The sequence below is a fragment of the Onychostoma macrolepis genome, chromosome 09 (genome assembly GCF_012432095.1).
Source record: "Onychostoma macrolepis isolate SWU-2019 chromosome 09, ASM1243209v1, whole genome shotgun sequence".
Taxonomy (NCBI): Eukaryota; Metazoa; Chordata; class Actinopteri; order Cypriniformes; family Cyprinidae; genus Onychostoma; species Onychostoma macrolepis.
Window position 1 is genome coordinate 36,544,847 of NC_081163.1, and position 18,976 is coordinate 36,563,822.

Below are 18,976 nucleotides of genomic sequence, written 5' to 3' on the forward strand. Positions count from 1 at the left end.
ACTAATTTAGCCGGATTAAGGTCATCAAAATCTCTGCTTACATGGTAGACTCTTAATCAGAGTATTGACTTAATCGTGTTAAAATCGGAATATTGTTGTCCATGTAAACGTACTGAATGTGGCGTTTCCTGCCCCTCTCTCTCCCACTTCACTTCCTGTCTAAATACTGTCCTGTCACAATAAAGGCAAAAACGCCAAAAATAAATCATAAATAATTTTAAAAAACAGCTCGTCACTGGGGCAGCTCCCTCAAAAGGAAGACTATGTACCTTATCTACCCTTGAAACGGTAGGGATGTAACGATATTATCAATGTTGTGATATCGCGATAGCAAAACTCGATATTATCGTGGTCACATGATGATATGAAACGACAAAAAGTGTCATTTTTAAAATATATTTAAACTTCTTATTCTAACATAAAAGGTCTTTAAAGTTATGTTTTGGGCCATTATGTTTTGGCACAGTATCTGTCAAACAAACTAAAACCGAAAGCAACTAGGGTGACCATACGTCCTCGTTTCCCCAGACATGTCCTCTTTTTGGACCTAAAAAAATGCATCCGGCCGGGATTTCTAAATCGGCCAAAATGTCCGGATTTTGCTTTCTATAGTCACCATTCATTGTGTGCATTTTTGTATTTAAGCCCTGCACAGGACTGTTTTCTTATTCCCGCTTCCAATTTCTGACCATTACCGCCTGCTCACGCAAACTTTCTAAAGTTGAATATAATATTTGCACATCAGGCAGCTGTTATCAACATGCAGAGTATTTAAATCGCTTTGGATGCAGCTGGTGTTGAATGCAGGGTTGCCAAATCCACATTTTTTCCACAGAATTGGGCTGATTTTAAACTGTTGCGGCAGGTAAACTAAATTACATTTGACTGAAATGCTTGTATTGAAACATTTTGCATTCTACCTATGGTAAATCTGTGGTAGATGTTAAGTTTTGTGAAGGATGCATCTGGCAGGAAGCCTTTTAGCTGTGTTTATGATCAGTCTGTAAAATATGTATTTTAGGCTACAGAAATTACATATTTTGAGTTTTGATATGGGATATGGTCATTGCGCTACTTTGGGTGTAATTTCCCTACTGTAGTGTAAAGCAAAGATAATATACCTATGAAATATTCACTTTTATTTATTTTACAGTGCAATTGTTTTACAATATATGGCTATTACTGTCATTGTTGTTGGTGTTGTTATTATTATATTCAAATTTGATTGGCTTTCTAAAGCACCAGTGTGAATGTAATTTAGACTGAGACAGTATACCACAAATAAAAAGAGGGTAGACTTTTTTTTAGTTAAGAACATGGATTGGAGCTCTTAATTTTGAACTCTCAAAGTGCATTAGATAGAATAATTGTAATATAATTTAAATTCTATTTAATATAATGTAATATAATTTAAATAATCATACCAGATGTCCACTTTCTCAGACACAGGCTCGTTCCGAATCACCTCGGGTGCCATCCAGGCCACAGTGCCTGCAAACGACATCTTGGTGCTCTTGTCTCTGAGCTCCTTAGACGTGCCGAAGTCTGAGATCTTCACCAGGTCGTCGTGTGTGATCAGCATACTGACAGAGAGAAGATACGGGTATAAGGTACACTTTCAGTTTGATCATGCTTCCAAACACAGTTGTGTGGTTACAACAGCAGCATTATACTTGGGTGATTTGAGATCTCTGTGGATGATCTTGTGCAGGTGGAGGTAGTTCATGCCGCCTGCGATGCCCATGGCCCAGTCCACCAGCAGGGATGGCGTGATCTTCCTGCCGGCCCTCAGCACCTCGTAGAGCTGGCCCTGCGCGCAGTACTCCATGATGATGCAGTAACACGGAGCCTGCGTGCACACACCCCTGAAACACAAGTTTACAGAGTGAAAGCTGTTGTTTCCTTGATATATATTTAAAAATCTGGCATAAAAGATGACACATTTAATAAGGCTGAAAAAAATGCCCTTACAATGAAAATAAATAAATACATACATAAATGCATGCATGCACCTGGAAATCAATTTAAGGTGGAAAATATTGCCATGTAATGGCGGGAAAGTTCATTTCTGTTGTTGATCATAAAGTGCTCCATAAAGGAAAAGTAATAATTAAATTAAATAATTCTTTGTTATTTTAGGCCAGGTGTGTCCAGTCCCTCTCCTTGAGGGTCAAGGTCAGTAATCACGGTCTTCGGGACACACTTCCAGGCAGGTGTGCTGGAGCTGAACTCAGCAGGAGCTCGATAAGACACCCTACTTCTGTGTTATGTATCCGAATTGAAAGGGAGACATGTTGTAACAAATGCCTGACGTAAAGATACGAGTTTTCTGGGTGCACTTGAAGGCAGAAATATTTATTCTTTCATCTTCTTCTGTTTAATGGTGATTTACATCCTGGTGCATATCGCCACCTACTGGACGGCTGTTCAAGCAATGTTTCATCTAAACCTATTTTTCTCTTTCATCTTTCTTCATGCTGTATTCCAGTGATGCATGACATATTACTGTGAATATACATTTTTTTTTCTTTATCAATTTTTTTTGATAAAGACTGAACACTGAAAACTTTGTGCTTGCAAAGGTAATACCTCTGTTTAAGGGTGTACCCCCAAAGCCCGGTTCGTTTGACTAGTGTGATCGCTGAATCATCTGTTTATATTTTCCTAAACCCCTAACAATAGAGTGCAGACATCAGAAAAATATCAGTCTATAAATGTTTTAAATGTTGCATTACGGACATGAAAAAAAGACACAAATTTTTAGGAGACGATATATTTTGTAGACTTTCTGTGAATGACAACACACAAACCTGAAGCAATAATATCTACCAAATGGAGAAGGGTTTGGCCCTTTACATGACATAAAAGATCAATTTTTTCGTTTTTGCATTTCGGAGTAAAAAACACTGTTACGGATGTAAAATTCTGAAAGCGGAATTTATCCGACTATGGAAACGTGAATAAAAAACTTTATCAGAGATCTCTAATGGGTATTTAAACTGAAAAATCAGGCAAATGGTTATGGATTATGTACTGTATAGCATGCGATTATATGTTTGTGTTTTAATGTGTTTGACGTTTTTAAATGACCTAATGGACCGATGACGCTCCAATGTTGTTGCTGATCAAGATCATTTAAATGGTTGGCTGTCATGAACACTTGTTTTAATGACACAAACATACATCAAATAATTAAGTTACAAAACAAGTTAAATAAAAATATGCTGAATAGATAATATAGTGAAAATATTTATAAAAATGCTCCTCTCCAGGGTTATTTATGGACACTGAATGGCTTGAGGTGGGCTAGGCTGTACAAGCTGTTTATGATTTCTCTTTGCAGCTGAAACACTGAGATGTGATACATTTCAGTAAGTTTTTCTGTTTCTATCAACACACCTTCTGATGTTTATTTTGTGCTATAACTAGTAGTAAAGAGGAAGAGATCAGTTCATGTGCTTAAACTGAGGCGCGATGATCTGTCATCAAACATAAAAGACCGTCAAAATGATAGTTTATTTAGTGATGTAGTTTGAAGTATAGTTTGAATTTCATGATAAACTGAGGCTTTGTTACTTTTATGGGTACTGGATGGAAGGTGTGCTTTAATTTAGTGCAGTTTTATACTGCATCAGTTGAAAACAGCATGGACTCAAATACTGACCTTGGCATTTAATAATTGATATCAGTTTGTTTAAAAAAGTCAGGAAATCAGTATTTTCAACCCACCCAATGTTTGTCAGGTAACACAAAAGCACATCTCCTGCATGTTGAACTCAGTTGTAGCAACATTCACACCAAAAAGCATGGAAACTCTTGCTCTCTGCATGCATGCGGCACTAGCACCAAGAGTTATTTGAAACACATAAAAGGTGTAAATAAATAATATAGCCAATGAACATTATGTGACTTTGACAGTTTTGGCTATTTGTCCTGTCCTGTGTTGCACACGGCAAAAGACAATCATCTTTTAAACTAAGATAAGATACATGTACAGCTACAGTATATTAAACGCTTATCATATTAGAGTTCAAATCGTCAGTTTCCCCACAATCCAAAAACATACAGGACAGTTCTTGCACTTTATATCTCATTCTCATTTAGGCTTTTCAAATACTGTAAAAAACAACAACATTGTAGCGATCTGTAGGCCAAATCTCTATGATATTGGAATGTAATTTCTAAAATGTTATTAGAATAAATTCATTTCTAAAATGTCATGATACATGATCATTATTAGAGTGGATGTAATCTGGCTTTGTACGGAAAGTTTCTAGTTAATTGTATTAACAACTATTATATGATTTATTGACATAAATTTGAAAAATGGGTGGCCTTTGAGCTCTTTATAGTTATATAGTTAGATGAAAATTGTATTATCCTATCGGTGCACACCTCATTTTTTGGTCGGACAAACATGCCGATTTCCTTCATATTTCTATTAAAGCACATTAATGCAGTAAAATACAGACCTAGATGCACAACTTAAATAGGGTTTTGTTCTTTCGGTAAAAGCATTTTTTTTTCATAGTAAGGTTGACATTTCCATGGAATTGCTCATAAAATACACATTGCTTTATATTATACTGATACTTTATAAATAAATAAATATTATATGTTATAACATTGCATGAAATCTGTCATGCCCACAGGAGCCTCATCAATAAAGCACATACTGTATGTCCTGAAAACCCCTGAAGTAAAGAAACCTTTCAGAGCAGGTTATTTTTCAGAACAGAAAGTTGAGGTTATCCATTTACTGGTTTGAGTTTGAGTATATTTACCAGGGTAAGTCACATCACCTGCTTTCTGGAATGCATCCTAGGCTGCCAAGACATTATTTAGGCAAATATTCTCAGAAGCAGCCTTCAGTAAAGAACTCTGATTTACTAATAAAGTGCTGGAGAGCTGCTCAGTGCATGTCATGCTAATCCTCACATAAATGTAGTAAATACGTTCTTTTATGTAGTAAATTTAACAAAATATTTTGGGAATTAATAAAATGTTAATTTTACAAAAATGAAGACATGGGACAGGGAGTTTCCAATCATTTCTTCAGAGAATCTTTAGAATTGGGTGTTGATGCATTACGTACGTTTACAGTTATAATCGAGTTATAATCCATCTACAGTTTTTACATACATACACTTTTCTGCTTAGCAATACTGAGATTGAATTATTGCAGAAAGTACATTGAAAGATAAGCAGCAGCGCTGATTGCCTACACAACTCTGAAATAAATACTGTACTCTAACCCTTACCTACACTTTAGCCTTAACCTTAGTTTAGCACCAGCAGCACTTCATGATTTGTGATTGGATCCATCTATGAATTTTCTGAACTGAATCCATAACAGGCGACCGCATGATTGAGCTGACTAGTGAAATCGGCTGCAGGGCGAGGTTTGCATTTAAATAATCACGTCAATCATTTGCTGATGAACCGAAGATGTCTGTGCTCTGTCTTTCGATGCTGAGACCAGTTGTATACATGCGGGACAGAGACAAAGTCACAGTATCCAGATTTCACAAAATCTGGACAAACAAAAACCTAAATTTTAAAAAGGTTAAACCTAAACATACCATATTTTTCAAAATATAAGTCATGTTATATGCCATGCTGCAACTTATATTACAATGTGACTTATATAATGCATTTAACATTAAGTGTGCAAAACATTAGCAAAGCACACACAAATACACTGTAGCATTTGGACCAATCAGACACACAATTTATTAACAAATAATCACAGACCCCTCACCCAATACACATACTGGGTGCCAGTATGTCTGTGAAACTCCAGGCCCCCGGTTCCAGTTTATTGCTCAAAGGAATGCGGGCAGAGCAAAACTCACTTAATTTCCCCTTAAGAAAGACACATAATGCCCATAAAATGGACTCTTCTCTAATTAATTCAGAGAAAAACCTTTCTTTGAATGAACGCACATATCCTTCAGGTCATTGTGTATATTATTACTGTTCTTGTGTATTGTATCCTGTTTTATGCATGCTTATGATAGATCATTAGTTAATATCACCTCACTTATACCATGTTTGGTCTCTATCAATTCGTCTTCGGATGATCTAATTGACAGTGTATATTATATGTTGATACCTATGCAACATATTAGTGTTCTAACAATCTTTAATAGTTTGTATATCAACTTCCAATCCAGTTCATATAAAAATTACCATGCTTGGAGACAAAGAGTCATAAACTTTCCCTCCAAAAGTTAAAGACACCATCGGCTCTTTGACACCTGAAAGGAGTGACCTCTATAGCAGATAAAGCTCTCACATCAGTGACGCCTGCAGTCTGCGGTTCTGTTAGATCCTAAGAGGATGAGGAGGATGTGAGCTCCTCAGCGACCCTTAAGTTTTGTGCCAGGCCTTGCGGCCTTGACTTTCCATTCAACCAAGGATCCTTGGATCTCAACAGAGCTCTGTTTCACTTTCTACCTGGGAAGAAACTCCCAATTACCACCGAGCCAGAATAACATCTTTTGGAGTTCATCACCCTTCAAACCCGGAAGAACTTGAAGAACTCCAACACCACCAAACCTTCAAACCATCAGAACTTTCATCCGAGACTGCATCCGGACACTCGGTCAACGACCAAGGCAATGCAAGTATCGCACATTTAACTAAACACAACAGAGGTTTAGTATAAGCTATAGACCCCGTTATAAACGGCGCTGATGGTTTTACTCAGGTGGTTAACTGACTCTTTCCATAACTGTTTCTCTATTGGCTTCATTCATCCACTTTAGCTCCCCTTTGTATGTACGCGTGAGTGTATGTTTATTCGTTTGTTTGTTTAGATTAGTTATGTGTGTTAGCGTTTAGTCAATAAAAGTTGCGTGCACAAATTACATGAATTTCTGGTTCTGCCTTGCAAATTAATGTCTCTTTACGATTTTGACCCTCGCTACATGCTCTAATGCATTAATAGGAAAGTATGTTCTGTGGCCATGGAAATATCCTTTCTTAGAGCTGATATGAACTTACACTGAATGTTCGCTGGACGAACAGATCAGTTGATGGCAATTTAATTCTGCTACAGTTATTACTGTCAGCCGATATAAATAATTGTAATTATTTATGTACATTTCCCTTTTGCGCTGATTTGCTACAACACGCACACAACAGTTCCAGCATTGCTAACTTGACATCGCAGTCTATTCATCATAAAGCTAAACTGCAGTCAACCAAACATGGAAAAAGTTCCACAGCTCAGTTTAATTTGTTTGTGTACATAAAGAATGGATATTAGGACACAAGTAAAGTAGAAAACCTTGTTTACATAAAGCAGTTTAGCAAACAAATCTTAGGCTATATCTTGAATATGGAAACATTTGGATTTGTGCTAAATGAGAGAGATGCGTGAGCCGGATTCAATTTCAGTTTTGCTTTAAACAGATTTGTTCCTTTATAATAGCCTAATTCTTGTTTAGAATGAATGGCACTGTGGCGATGTGTATAGTATTTATAATGTTTGTAAACATTTCATTTAAGATACTTTACATAGTTTCTGAATGTAATAACACGCGTCACGTGACTTATTCACTGATGTGACTTATCTGTGTTTTTTTTTGTCTCTCAACAATGCAATTTTGACCCAGTGTGACATACTCTGGGGCGGCTTATTTTCTGGAAAATACACTATTTATAATCATACTTATATAATGAGGGTGATGCTGGTGTGCAGGTTTGCGTTCACTCACTTGAAGGTAATGATGTTGGGGTGTTTGAGCTTGCGCAGATGTTTGATCTCAGTCTCCTTGATGTCTCGGACTTTCTTCACAGCCACCTCCTCTCCATGAAACTTGCCCAGGAAAACAGCTCCCTGCGCCCCGCTACCCACCCACTGCAGCTCGGAGATCTCCTCGAAGGGCACCTCCCAGGATTCTGGAAGAGACATTCCCAACATTGGGCCAGTTTTACTGTCAGCTTGTGCCAGCGCAAACTGCTTTTTGGCGTTAAAATAGTACTGTCAGGTTTTACCAGTGACGAATTAGCGCTGAAAAGGCGTGAACACAGTTATTTTTGCGCCTGACCTTACTGAATATGCATTTCTAGGAGTTTCCCTTTCAGACGCAAAAGTTATGGGAGGAGAGTATTCAAATGAATCACGCAACGAGATTTACTAACGTTTGCACTCGTCAAATTACTGGCATTTGCGCCATTATTTAACGCCCAACAAAAGCATGTCTTAAACTATTTTGCGCTTGAAATGGATGCAATTTGTTGCTAGGAGAGGCACCGGCAGAGAACAGAGAGTGCGTGGTAGAAGGGAGAGGATTTTTTTCACACATATTAATTTATTTTGAATGCCAGAAGAACACATTATCCGAACATATCATTTACCAAGTCATGTTATTTTTAATGTGCTTCAGGAAATAAAAGACGACGAATAAAGTGACATATCTGATGTAATGAAGCCACTCCCCCGTATCTCTCGCTCTAAATTAAAGCAGCTTGCAGTCAAAGAATTTTAGAGACAAAGTTACCCGACTTTTGCAGCTACTTATTTATTATATTTATATTATATTAATTGTAATTGTTTATAATTCATATAATATATTCATATAATTATTATATAAAGTGGAAAATAATTTTAAGCTATTTAAATTATATATATATATATATATATATATATAGATAGATAGATAGATAGATAGATAAGTTTTAAAGGGATACTCTACCCCAAAATTTAAATTCTGCCATTAATCACTTACCGCCATATCGTTCCAAACCCATAAAAGCTTCGTTCGTCCTCGGAACACAATTTAAGATATTTTGGATGAAAACCGGGAGGTTTGTGACTGTCCCATTGACTGCTGAGTAAATTACACTGTCAAGGCACAGAAAAGTTTAAAAAACATAGTCAAAATAGTCCAGTGGATACACTGTTTCCGTTCAAATCAAAGCATAAATAAACGTACAATACGTATCCATGAGTTACTGATGACAGAATAGCTTACACACTTTGTGTCCAGCGGATATTCTCCAAAATGGCGCTACGCTGACACAGAGAGACAGAGAGGAGACAAATTGTTGAATAAATGTCGTTATTTTTATTTTCTTTCTGTACAAAAAGTATTCTCATCGCTTCATAAAGTTCAGATTGAACCACTGATGGCAGATGGACTATTTTGACTATGTTTTTTATACTTTTCTGTGCCTTGACAGTGTAATTTATTCAGCAGTCAATGGGACAGTCACAAACCTCCCGGTTTTCATCCAAAATATCTTAAATTGTGTTCCGAGGATGAACGAAGCTTTTACGGGTTTGTAACAATATGGGGGTAAGTGATTAATGACAAAATTTTCATTTTGGGGTGGAGTATCCCTTTAATATATCCAACTTTTAAAATGACTAAACTTAATGTTTTCTTTTTGAGCTCTGTGTGAAACTGTAAGTAATTAAATTCAGTTGATTCCTTTGCAAAGTCATATTTTCTTTCTGCTTCCTTCTCAAACATTTGCTGCAGCAGAAGTGCTTATTCCTGCCTTGTAAATGCTTTAACGACGTCTCTTAATCCTCAGCAGAGAAGTGAATCCAAATGACGCTTTTCTGACGCTCTCCATGTTCCGTGTGATTGGCTGTTTGCTGCACGTGTCACACTTTCAGGTGCACACGCTCCAGAGTTAATCGCAAACTCTGGATCAACTCTGAGTTGACAGAGAACGTTTATATCGAGGTCGTGAGCCCGGTGAACCTGATCTAAACCAGGATGGATTTATCAGGTTTTGTCAACTCTAAACCTACTCTGAAACTCAGAGTTTGTTCATCTCGCTTCATGATACAGGCCACTGGTCTATCAAAACTGTTGCAACCCTTCATTTTTTGCCCTCCAGTTCTTATCAATGTACTGTGGCTTATTTATTTCTTTATTGTTTATTCGCGACTATGCTAGTTTGCGCTGCGTTTGGTATATTGCGGTGATCGATATGTAAATGAGATGTTGCGTCTGTGTTCTTTAATTTGCGCAGTTGTTAGTAAATCACCCGCAGAAATTTTCAAGCCTATTGCGCTAATTTGCCGTTTAGTAAAACTGGCCCATAAGCTCATATGTGAAATATGTGCCTCTAAATACATTTCTGCAAACCTGAAAAAACGTACCTAAACATATGAATCGCTGCAGTTTCCAGTTAAAATAAACATTAGAGGCAGTAAAACTTTTATTCCTTTTCACACAAAGTATGATTTGCAGGTCCATAGTTTTGATTAATAAAGCATACTTTTGCACAGTTACTTGAGGAATATCATGTTATGAATTCAAAACAATTTTGACATGCTGCGACATTTGTAAACTGATACTTTTGAACGTTAGCGTTACATATACAGCTTCATATGTATGGGTTAAATATATGGGTATGTATGGGTAAGTGAAAAATAGCATATTTTCTTAGCGATGGAAGCTATTTACACTAAGTGAAAATAGCAGTATTTTTAACGATATGCTATTTACACTATGTAAATAGAATCTATAGCTATTTGTACTTAATGTTAAAATAGCAGGATTTTCTGCTATTTATACTACTTATTGCAAATAATGGCAATTATCTGCACCTCAGTATTGTAGTACATTATAAAACAGAACGCAATAATAATCTGTTGAGTGTAAATTATCATTTTAACTCAAATTATTAAATGGATGCCACCTTGGGATATTTCCAACACGATAGAGCATTAACTTTTAGCGACACTCCCCGGATATCTGAATTCTGAACCTAATAAAAACACAGCAATACGTGCCTATATCAACATAACAAAAGCATGCCAGGGTTTTAGTGCCACTCACTGGACGTTTCACTTTGAAACTGCCTCGAAACATGCAGTACGAAATAAAGGAGTTGCAGAAATGTATTTAGAGACACGTATTTCCAATGAGCCTGGGTTGGACTTTTTATTATCCCCGTCCAAAACGATTCTAAAACACCCCTACTGTTCTCCGACTGCCGTACTCACCCTCGTGGCTCTGCTTGTGCTCTGTCGAGTAGGCTTTCCCGATCATCGTCCACACTGGCTTGAGGCATCCGAACAAGCCTTCCAGAAAGCCTCCTCCGCCCGCCTGCAGCCGGAAGCTGTCGGACTGGTTGCGCACGGCTCCGCCCTCGGCCCCGCCCTCCTGCAGCTTGAGCACGCTGTTGGAGAAGTTGGTGGGCTCGTCGCTCAGGGTAGGGCTGTTGCTGTGGGTGCCGCTGCCGCCCCCCACCGGGTCGATGGAGAGCACGTTACGGAGCACGCACTGGGTCGGGGTGAGTTCGGTGTCTGGCGTGCTCGCCGGCACCTCCGAATCGGGCCGACAGAAGGGGGGTTCGGAGAGTGGGGTGCTGAACCCTGAGAGGGACGGGGAAGGGGCATGTTGCTCATGGACACAAGCCATGGGGGCAGAAGGGGCGAGGGTGGCCCACTGCGTTACCCACCCTTAAGAAAAGTGGCCCTCACCACTCGCTCTGTAGCAGCGCTGCTCGTCAACACACCTGGAGAGCAATCAGAACACAAGCCGTAAGTGCTGAGAAAGAGCATGATTCTGCTTACTATGAATAGCAATCAAATACCAGAGTGTATTGGAGATGTAGTGATTATGGTGGACTGATCCACCACATGTGTGGATCAATACCAACAATGCAAGGTTGTGTTCAGGTATGTAGGAACCGCCTAAACAGACAAACAAATTCAAACAAATTCAAGTTGGAAAGAGTAACACACATTTAAAAATTAAAGGGATAGTTCACCCAAAAATGAATATTCTGTCATTAATTACTCACCCTCATGTCGTTCCAAACCTGTAAGACCTTCGTTCATCTTCAGAACACAAATTAAGATGTTTTTTGATGAAATCCGAGAGCTCTCTGTCCCTCCATAGACAGCAATGTAACTTGTTTTCTTTGCGCACAAAAAGTATTCTCGTAGCTTCGTAAAATTAAGGTTGAACCACTGATGTCACTTGGACTTTTTTAACGATGTCTGCACTACCTTTCTGGGCCTGGGAACATTTCAGTTATGTAGCGAGGGTCAGAAAGCTCTCGGATTTCATCAAAAATATCTTAATTTGTGTTCTGGAGATGAACGAAAGTTCATTACGGGTTTGGAATGACATCAGGGTGCATGAGTCATTACCATATTGACCCGATTATAAGACAATGTTTTTTTCTTGGAAATTCATCTGAAAAAACGCGGTCGTCTTATAGGGGTGTTGCGATATACCGGTATTGATGATAACCGTGATATTCAAAGCAATAATTATCGATATCGTGTTCATTTAGTGTGTGACGATATACCGGTATTGGCGATAACCGCAATATTTAAAATGAACAGGACTCTTATGATAACAGCACATGTAAATACTCCAACCAGTACCTGGTTGACCTCCAGGTAGCAGTATTGCAACCCTGACATCTGTCAAACAAGAAGAAGACGCAGCGCACGCAGCTACTCCGAGGAAAGCCATGTTCAGTTACAGAGTAAGTTGCGATTATTTCATTAGTCATAGAATGGGAAATGTTACATTAACCTGTTAACAGAGGTTTTCGGTGTTCATATATTTAAGTAAAGGGTGATTATTTTGATAAGTACCGCGTTTTCTTCACTCGTCTTATTTTTGTATTTGCAATCAATACGGTCTGTGTGTAGTAACACTTCATTTCTTTGTTCAAATCTGTTAACAGTTACACGATTAAAACTGACCTTGAAAAACTGTCGCAGTGCCATGCACTTAATGCCTCATCTGCAGCCATTCTAGATGCACATTAAAACTGAATTAGCAGCGCTCTTACTGCATGACTTCAGTGGCGCCGGTGCAACTATAGGTTAAAGAGCTTAAAATACGGGTATACAAGTTAACAGGTTAAAGTATCAGTTTAGATGTTAATATGGCAACACTTACTATTTCAGCATTTACTAATGCATTATTAAAATCATGCATTAGTAAATTAAGTTTGTAAACATTAATGCACTGTGAACTAACATCAACAATGAACAACTGTATTTTTATTAACTAACATTAACAAAGATTAATGAATTGTGTATTAAATGTATTGTTCATTGTTCGTTGTAAACTAATGTTAACAAATGACATCTTATTGTAAAGTGTTACCATTAATATTGACAGTATTTTCTCTCTTGTAATTTCATAGGAGCTCCAAAGAAGACAGAGAAAGCCAGAGTCTTGTCCCCTGTGTTTATCAGTATCTTTATGTTCGTTGGGTGAAAAAGAAACACTCAATAAACAAAGTAAAAAAAGCCCCCAAAGTTTCTATAGATATCGCGATATATCGATCTTGTGAATTCTTATGGCCACAATAACCGTGATATGAAAAATCTAATATCGTGACAGCTCTATCGTCTTATATTTGGGGTCTAGACTTTGACGTCAATAATACACCGCACAACAGTAGGTGGCGCCAAATACGTGTAAAACGAGTGTGCCCAGAAATGTGTAATGTAATGTGTGTTGTAAAGATCGCGAGTGAAAACAAAAGAAAAAGAAAAGCTTACAGCGGCACGAGTCGTGACTGTCATGTTAGCCTGATGGGAACAAACTTCCTCTGTAAGTGATTTTAAAACGTAAGACAGTACCCAGATTTGAAGACTACAAAAAAATGTCACTTCTACTGTGATTAAATTTTGGTAGGCTACTATGAGATGGATAGCATAAATGTTATATAATTCAGATGGGCTACCTTTTATTTTTATGGTATATCAAAAAGTGTATATTTTTAAATGTGATTGTTGGTACATTTTACCAGTATTTTCAAAATAAAAATTAAAATAGGAAAAATATGCAATATGAAAATAATTTTAGAATTTTTATTATTTTTGTTTTTTTCAGTAAAACACAAGATTTGGTTTTCAAAAAGCCTTTTTCCAAAAGGTATATCAGAAAAAGAGGGGGGTCGTCCTATATTCGGGTCAATACGGTAATGACAGAACTATCTTCTATTTCAGTTTTGGGTGAACTATGCCTTTAACTCAGTCCTTCCAACTGCTTCTTCCAACACCATTCTCTGCACCAACCAGTCAATTAGTGTCATTTCAGTAGAATAACAGAAGTCTTTTTATTCTGCATGGGGTCAGACGTGTTGAGATCATATGACCAACTGAATTATACACACTATTATCAGTCACCAACTTATATAATTTTGTAAAGAAGAACATACAAATCAGTTTTGCACATGGAAAAAGTTTATCTGAGCAAGCTGATGTCCATATTTGCATACAATTCCAGCATGTCTGTTATTTTATAGATGCAGGCTGATTGGCCGACTTGATCACCAACCATACTGCTATATTTTGGATACTCAACTCTGGCCCTCGAGGTCCACTGTCCAGCAGAGTTTTGCTCCAGCACTAATTAAACACACCTGAGCAAGCTCATCAAGGGCTTCAGGATCACTAGAAAGCTATATGCAGCTGAGTTTGATTAGGGTAGGAGCTAAACTCTGCAGGACAGTGGCCCTCGAGGGCCAGATTTTAGAAACCCTGTGCTATAGAGTACTACAGTGCCGCAAATTTGTCCAACTCTGGAAGTATTTTTTCCATTGGAATTTTTTAAATGTCTAAAGAGTTATAAGCCTTGAATCAAACCAGCCTTCTGGTTTCCCAACAAACTGTAATTCACAGCAAAAAAGTATTTGAAAAAATCCAAAAAGACATAATTTGCAGTGCTTCATAAAGAGCTCCTCTGATGCGATTTGCTTGCTTTGATTGGTGGAGAGCTCTCTGAGGAATCATGGGTAATGTAGTATTTCCTGCTGTAAAACACAAGCTTAAATAACTGATTTACCTAAAAGTTATAACAACAAGTTTAAATAATGTAGGATGATGGCTTCAACAAAATGCAAATACCATCGATTAACAACTTCATGACTCACAGTAGGTCAGTATCATTGAAAATCAATGCCCCATTGAGGAAAACGAATGGGTTTTTACTTCTGGAATTAGATTTTTATTTATTTGATTCATAACATTTTCAGAAGAATCATTATCACTTCAGCAACATGCCCAAAATGATTCTTTGTCAAACAAAGCACTGCTTTACAAACTACCCACGTGTGAAATACCCTTTTGTGCTCAAAATCTCCCATCGCACACAAAGAATTGATGTAGAAAAGTAACAGAATTGTCCAAGACGATATGTAAACAGATAACTTATGCCCTTAACTATTATTTGACTTCAAGAACACTTTATTTGACTCAGACTATTGCCTTTTTCATACTGCACCACTGAAGTGTTGTGTTTTCACACTGGCCTCTTCTGAAGCTCCTCTGCTCACGCTGCCAGTGTGAAGACTGTAAATATGGGCACCGGACTGAAACGTCTCACAGGGTACAGTATGTGTGATCTATACACCTATCGGCAGCAGTTCTCCACCCGGCATAGCACATTTTGGATGTCTCTGTGGGAACTCTGGAGGGAGCAGGACAATTGTGTCTCATATTGTGAGCATTTGGTGAAGGGAGAAATAAAAGACATCGTCATTTCCTCTTGATCTTACCAAGGAATGATATCATGACAGCGCAAAGCTGCGTCTGTCCATCAATCCATTAGCTGTTCTTACAATAGCAACCTCTTATTATTTTGGGCACATTGAAACATAATTCATAACTACATATGATGAAAAACAGCAACATATATCACAACAAAACAACTTGAATTATTCTACTTAGGCTAGATTTTTATGCAAACATAAACTCTCTGCTATTGAGCTTTGAAAATGAATCGCGAGGACTCCTCCTCCTGGGTCACATGATCAAGTTGCCAAGTCCATGGTTTTCCTGCAGAATTGGGCTATTTACTGTTGCCGCGGGTTTAATCAACCCCAATAACGTGATATTATTTAGCCCCTATAATGCAAATTTCACCAGGGGAACCCTACCAAAAACGTGTGTTTTACCCCCCGGAACGCCTCAAAATGTGATTGGACGGGTTTTTTTGTGCAACCGTGCTATCAGCTTGCGCCCGCACAAACCCTCATTTGCCGTTAAAAAACTACTGTCAGGATTTGCTAAAGACACGCAGTGGGAAATCAGCGCTGAAAAGGCATGCAGTTATTTTTGTGACTCACCTTTTGTAGAAGTTTGCCTTTCGATCAGTAAAAGTATTTAAATGAATCCCGCAATGTGATTTGGCCCTTGGCATGGCATTCTCTTCCCATAGTGCCCTTCAAGGGTGCAACAACTTTGCACGAGGTCTAGGAACCTCTACTAATGGTCTGGTGATACATATTGAGACCAGGATTGAGAAGAACTGGATCACAGGACTGATCCAACAGTTATCAGCCAGTGCAGCTAATGCCAAAATAACCAAATACTGGCCAGTGAATCCACCCGTCTGGTGTTTCTGTTTATTGTTACTTAACACTGCAGACATTCTTCACCACTTAAAAGCACTGGCGCTGCTCAATTATACAGTCACTTAAACAAATAAGCACAAGTCAACCTGCCGTTCCAAACAAGACCACACGGAGATGCCAAAGACCACTAAAGCAGCGCTGTTTGTGGATGCTACTGTACATACAGACCCATTCAGAATCATCAAACACAGCAAGATACAAATGAAAAATAAACGCATTCTGAACGTGTGAAAACTCAACGATATGATTGTTTTCTCGTTATAACATGATAGTTCGGCACTATGGCACAAGCAAGAGTGCCGTTCTTAATATCAGCACAACCGCAAATGTGATTTTATGCAAAGTTAATGTTAAACGGCATTTTGGACACAACGTTGTCAGTAAAGATGCTACTTTGCTGTTTTTCGCAGATGTTCCAGCAGAACTGCTGATTCTGTTTCGTTTCGTGTGTTTTTGAACAAATCAGACGAATCAATGAATCACTGAGCCATTCCTCGTTTCTAAATGAATCGTCTGCTTTGAATGAATCAGTTCAATAAATGATTCAGTGACTACAGTGCTGCCACTTATTGGCAATTAAAGGAAAAACTGGTGTGTTTTCATTCATGGATCGTGATACTTCAGCTGGTATAGTATAGTAGGATATATTTATGGTATCGTGACAAACTAAGTGTCTGTGTTTGCAGCATCTGATGTTCATATGTACATCTCCAAAAACGAGTTTGACAACTACGTGAATTTATTGAACTGTGTTCATGCAGAAATACATTGTTAAAGTGATCAGTGCACCGAGAAGCGCATGAACTGATCAACTTTACCTTGATTACAATCATCGTCCAGTAATATAACGGTTAAATAGTTTTAAAAAGCACATGGAGCCATTGTTTCATCACTTTGCAGTGACTCACCTGTCACAGTTTAACGAGTCGGTACATGACATGAGTTCAGCTGCACTGAAAACAGATTTAGTTAATTGAGTAATTCAGTCGATGCTTTTTTGACCCCGTTGTAACATGGATTTCTATGGAGACTGGAACACAAGACGTTAGCATCCATCATCGGTTACTCAGGAAAAGGTCCTATGAGAAGATATGCATCCGCTGCATTCGAAGAGTTATCATATAGAGACTTCAAACATGAGCAATTCATCTGCACATCAATAAACAACTAACCCCGTATCCATCTCTAAGAGGTGTGCGTATGTTTAGTGCTTAGATTTATATCTATTTCTGTTATGTTTTTGAGGCACTGTAAACCCAGATTGATTTTATTTACAATATCACACTATTTTCTGTTGGCCTAGATATCTGTTTTACATAAGTGGGTAGTTGACATTCAAGCTTTAAATATTAAGCTATTTTCTAGTTGTATAGCCTAACCTACAGTTTTGACCTCATATCAGTCATTTCCGAACACACTGCTGTTTTGGTGATCTGCTCGATGTGTTTCAGATGAAGTGGTGATAATGCAGCTGATGTTCACGGACATGTTATTTGTGATTTACCCATAATCCCACAGGCTGGCCCTGCTCACTGCACCGCGAGTGCCAGCAATAACATCACCGAGTCTATTGTATATCTGCATGAACTATATTATGAATATAGAAAACACCGCACTTCTGCGCGAACCGACGCTCGCGCGCGCGTCGCGTCGCTCTCCGCACAATTCGACGGAATTGCATAACAAACGCGCGCGTTCTCACGCGACACGATTCTTCACGCGCGTCGTGTAATTACACTAGTACGCGCGTGCGGTCAACGCGGATGAAAGCGCAGTAAATGAACGCGTTCGCTCAGATGTGATGTCATTGGCGTCAGTGTGAACGCGTGAAGTACCGCAACGAGTGATGCGCTCCCAGCATCAAACACACACACACACACAGCGCGTCTCGATTAAAGCGCTCCCCGCTGTGGCCCGAGCTCTCCGTCGGTGATGATGGAGCAGTACCGTATCTCCGGAGGATGCGGTGTCAGGAGGCGGGTGGATCCGCTGCTGTCCTCGCGGCTCCGCGGTAAACGCCTTCTCCTCGGTCACCGAGCGCTGCTGCTCTCCAGGCTCGGCTCGGTTTCACCGGATCCCGTCGGCTGGGCTGCTGATCGCGGATTTGGGGTTCATTAGTCGAGCGGAAGGAGCTGTTCCTCCTCTACGGTGCTGAAGTGACGTCACGCGGCGCTATGACGCCGCCAGGGGGCGCGCGCGTCAGCGTCAGCGCGGGCATGATGTCAAAGCCACATGCGATCAGTGTTTGACCTTCTGATGAATTCAAGGCGCTTTAAAGCGTTTAAGAAGAAATCCTTATAGATATGATTCATATCACACTTGAATATTTGCTCCGGTGTGAAACTATGCCGAGGCTAGTAACTGATTACATGTAATCCGGATTACGTAATCAGATTCCAAAAATGAAGTACTTGTAATTAGATTACATATTAAAATACTCATTGATTACATATTATCCAGTCAATAGCAATAAATTATGCATAATTTAATAATTCTCACTAATTCCTTTTTTTTTTAATCTTTAAAAGATGTCCTTTCTAAAATACAGACAGAATATAAATCTTCCCGCTTGGCAGACATTCACACAAAGACCAGTAATTAGTGGAGTGGA

The 18,976-nt window shown here is 38.7% G+C and overlaps 1 protein-coding gene across 2 annotated transcripts in view; it reads right to left on the minus strand.

Moving 5' to 3' along the window:
* The window catches only part of map3k12 (mitogen-activated protein kinase kinase kinase 12), a 36,619-nt gene extending 18,076 nt beyond the window's left edge, over positions 1-18,543 (minus strand). For both annotated transcript variants that reach the window (XM_058787310.1, XM_058787309.1), the window contains exons 1-5: positions 18,313-18,543; positions 10,976-11,490; positions 7,725-7,908; positions 1,674-1,865; positions 1,425-1,583 (exon numbers count right to left, since the gene is read on the minus strand). In XM_058787310.1, coding sequence (XP_058643293.1) covers positions 1,425-1,583; positions 1,674-1,865; positions 7,725-7,908; positions 10,976-11,393 — 953 coding nt within the window. In that variant the 5' untranslated portion in view covers positions 11,394-11,490; positions 18,313-18,543. The remainder of the gene's footprint in view (positions 1-1,424; positions 1,584-1,673; positions 1,866-7,724; positions 7,909-10,975; positions 11,491-18,312) is intronic.
* Positions 18,544-18,976: the final 433 nt, after the last annotated feature.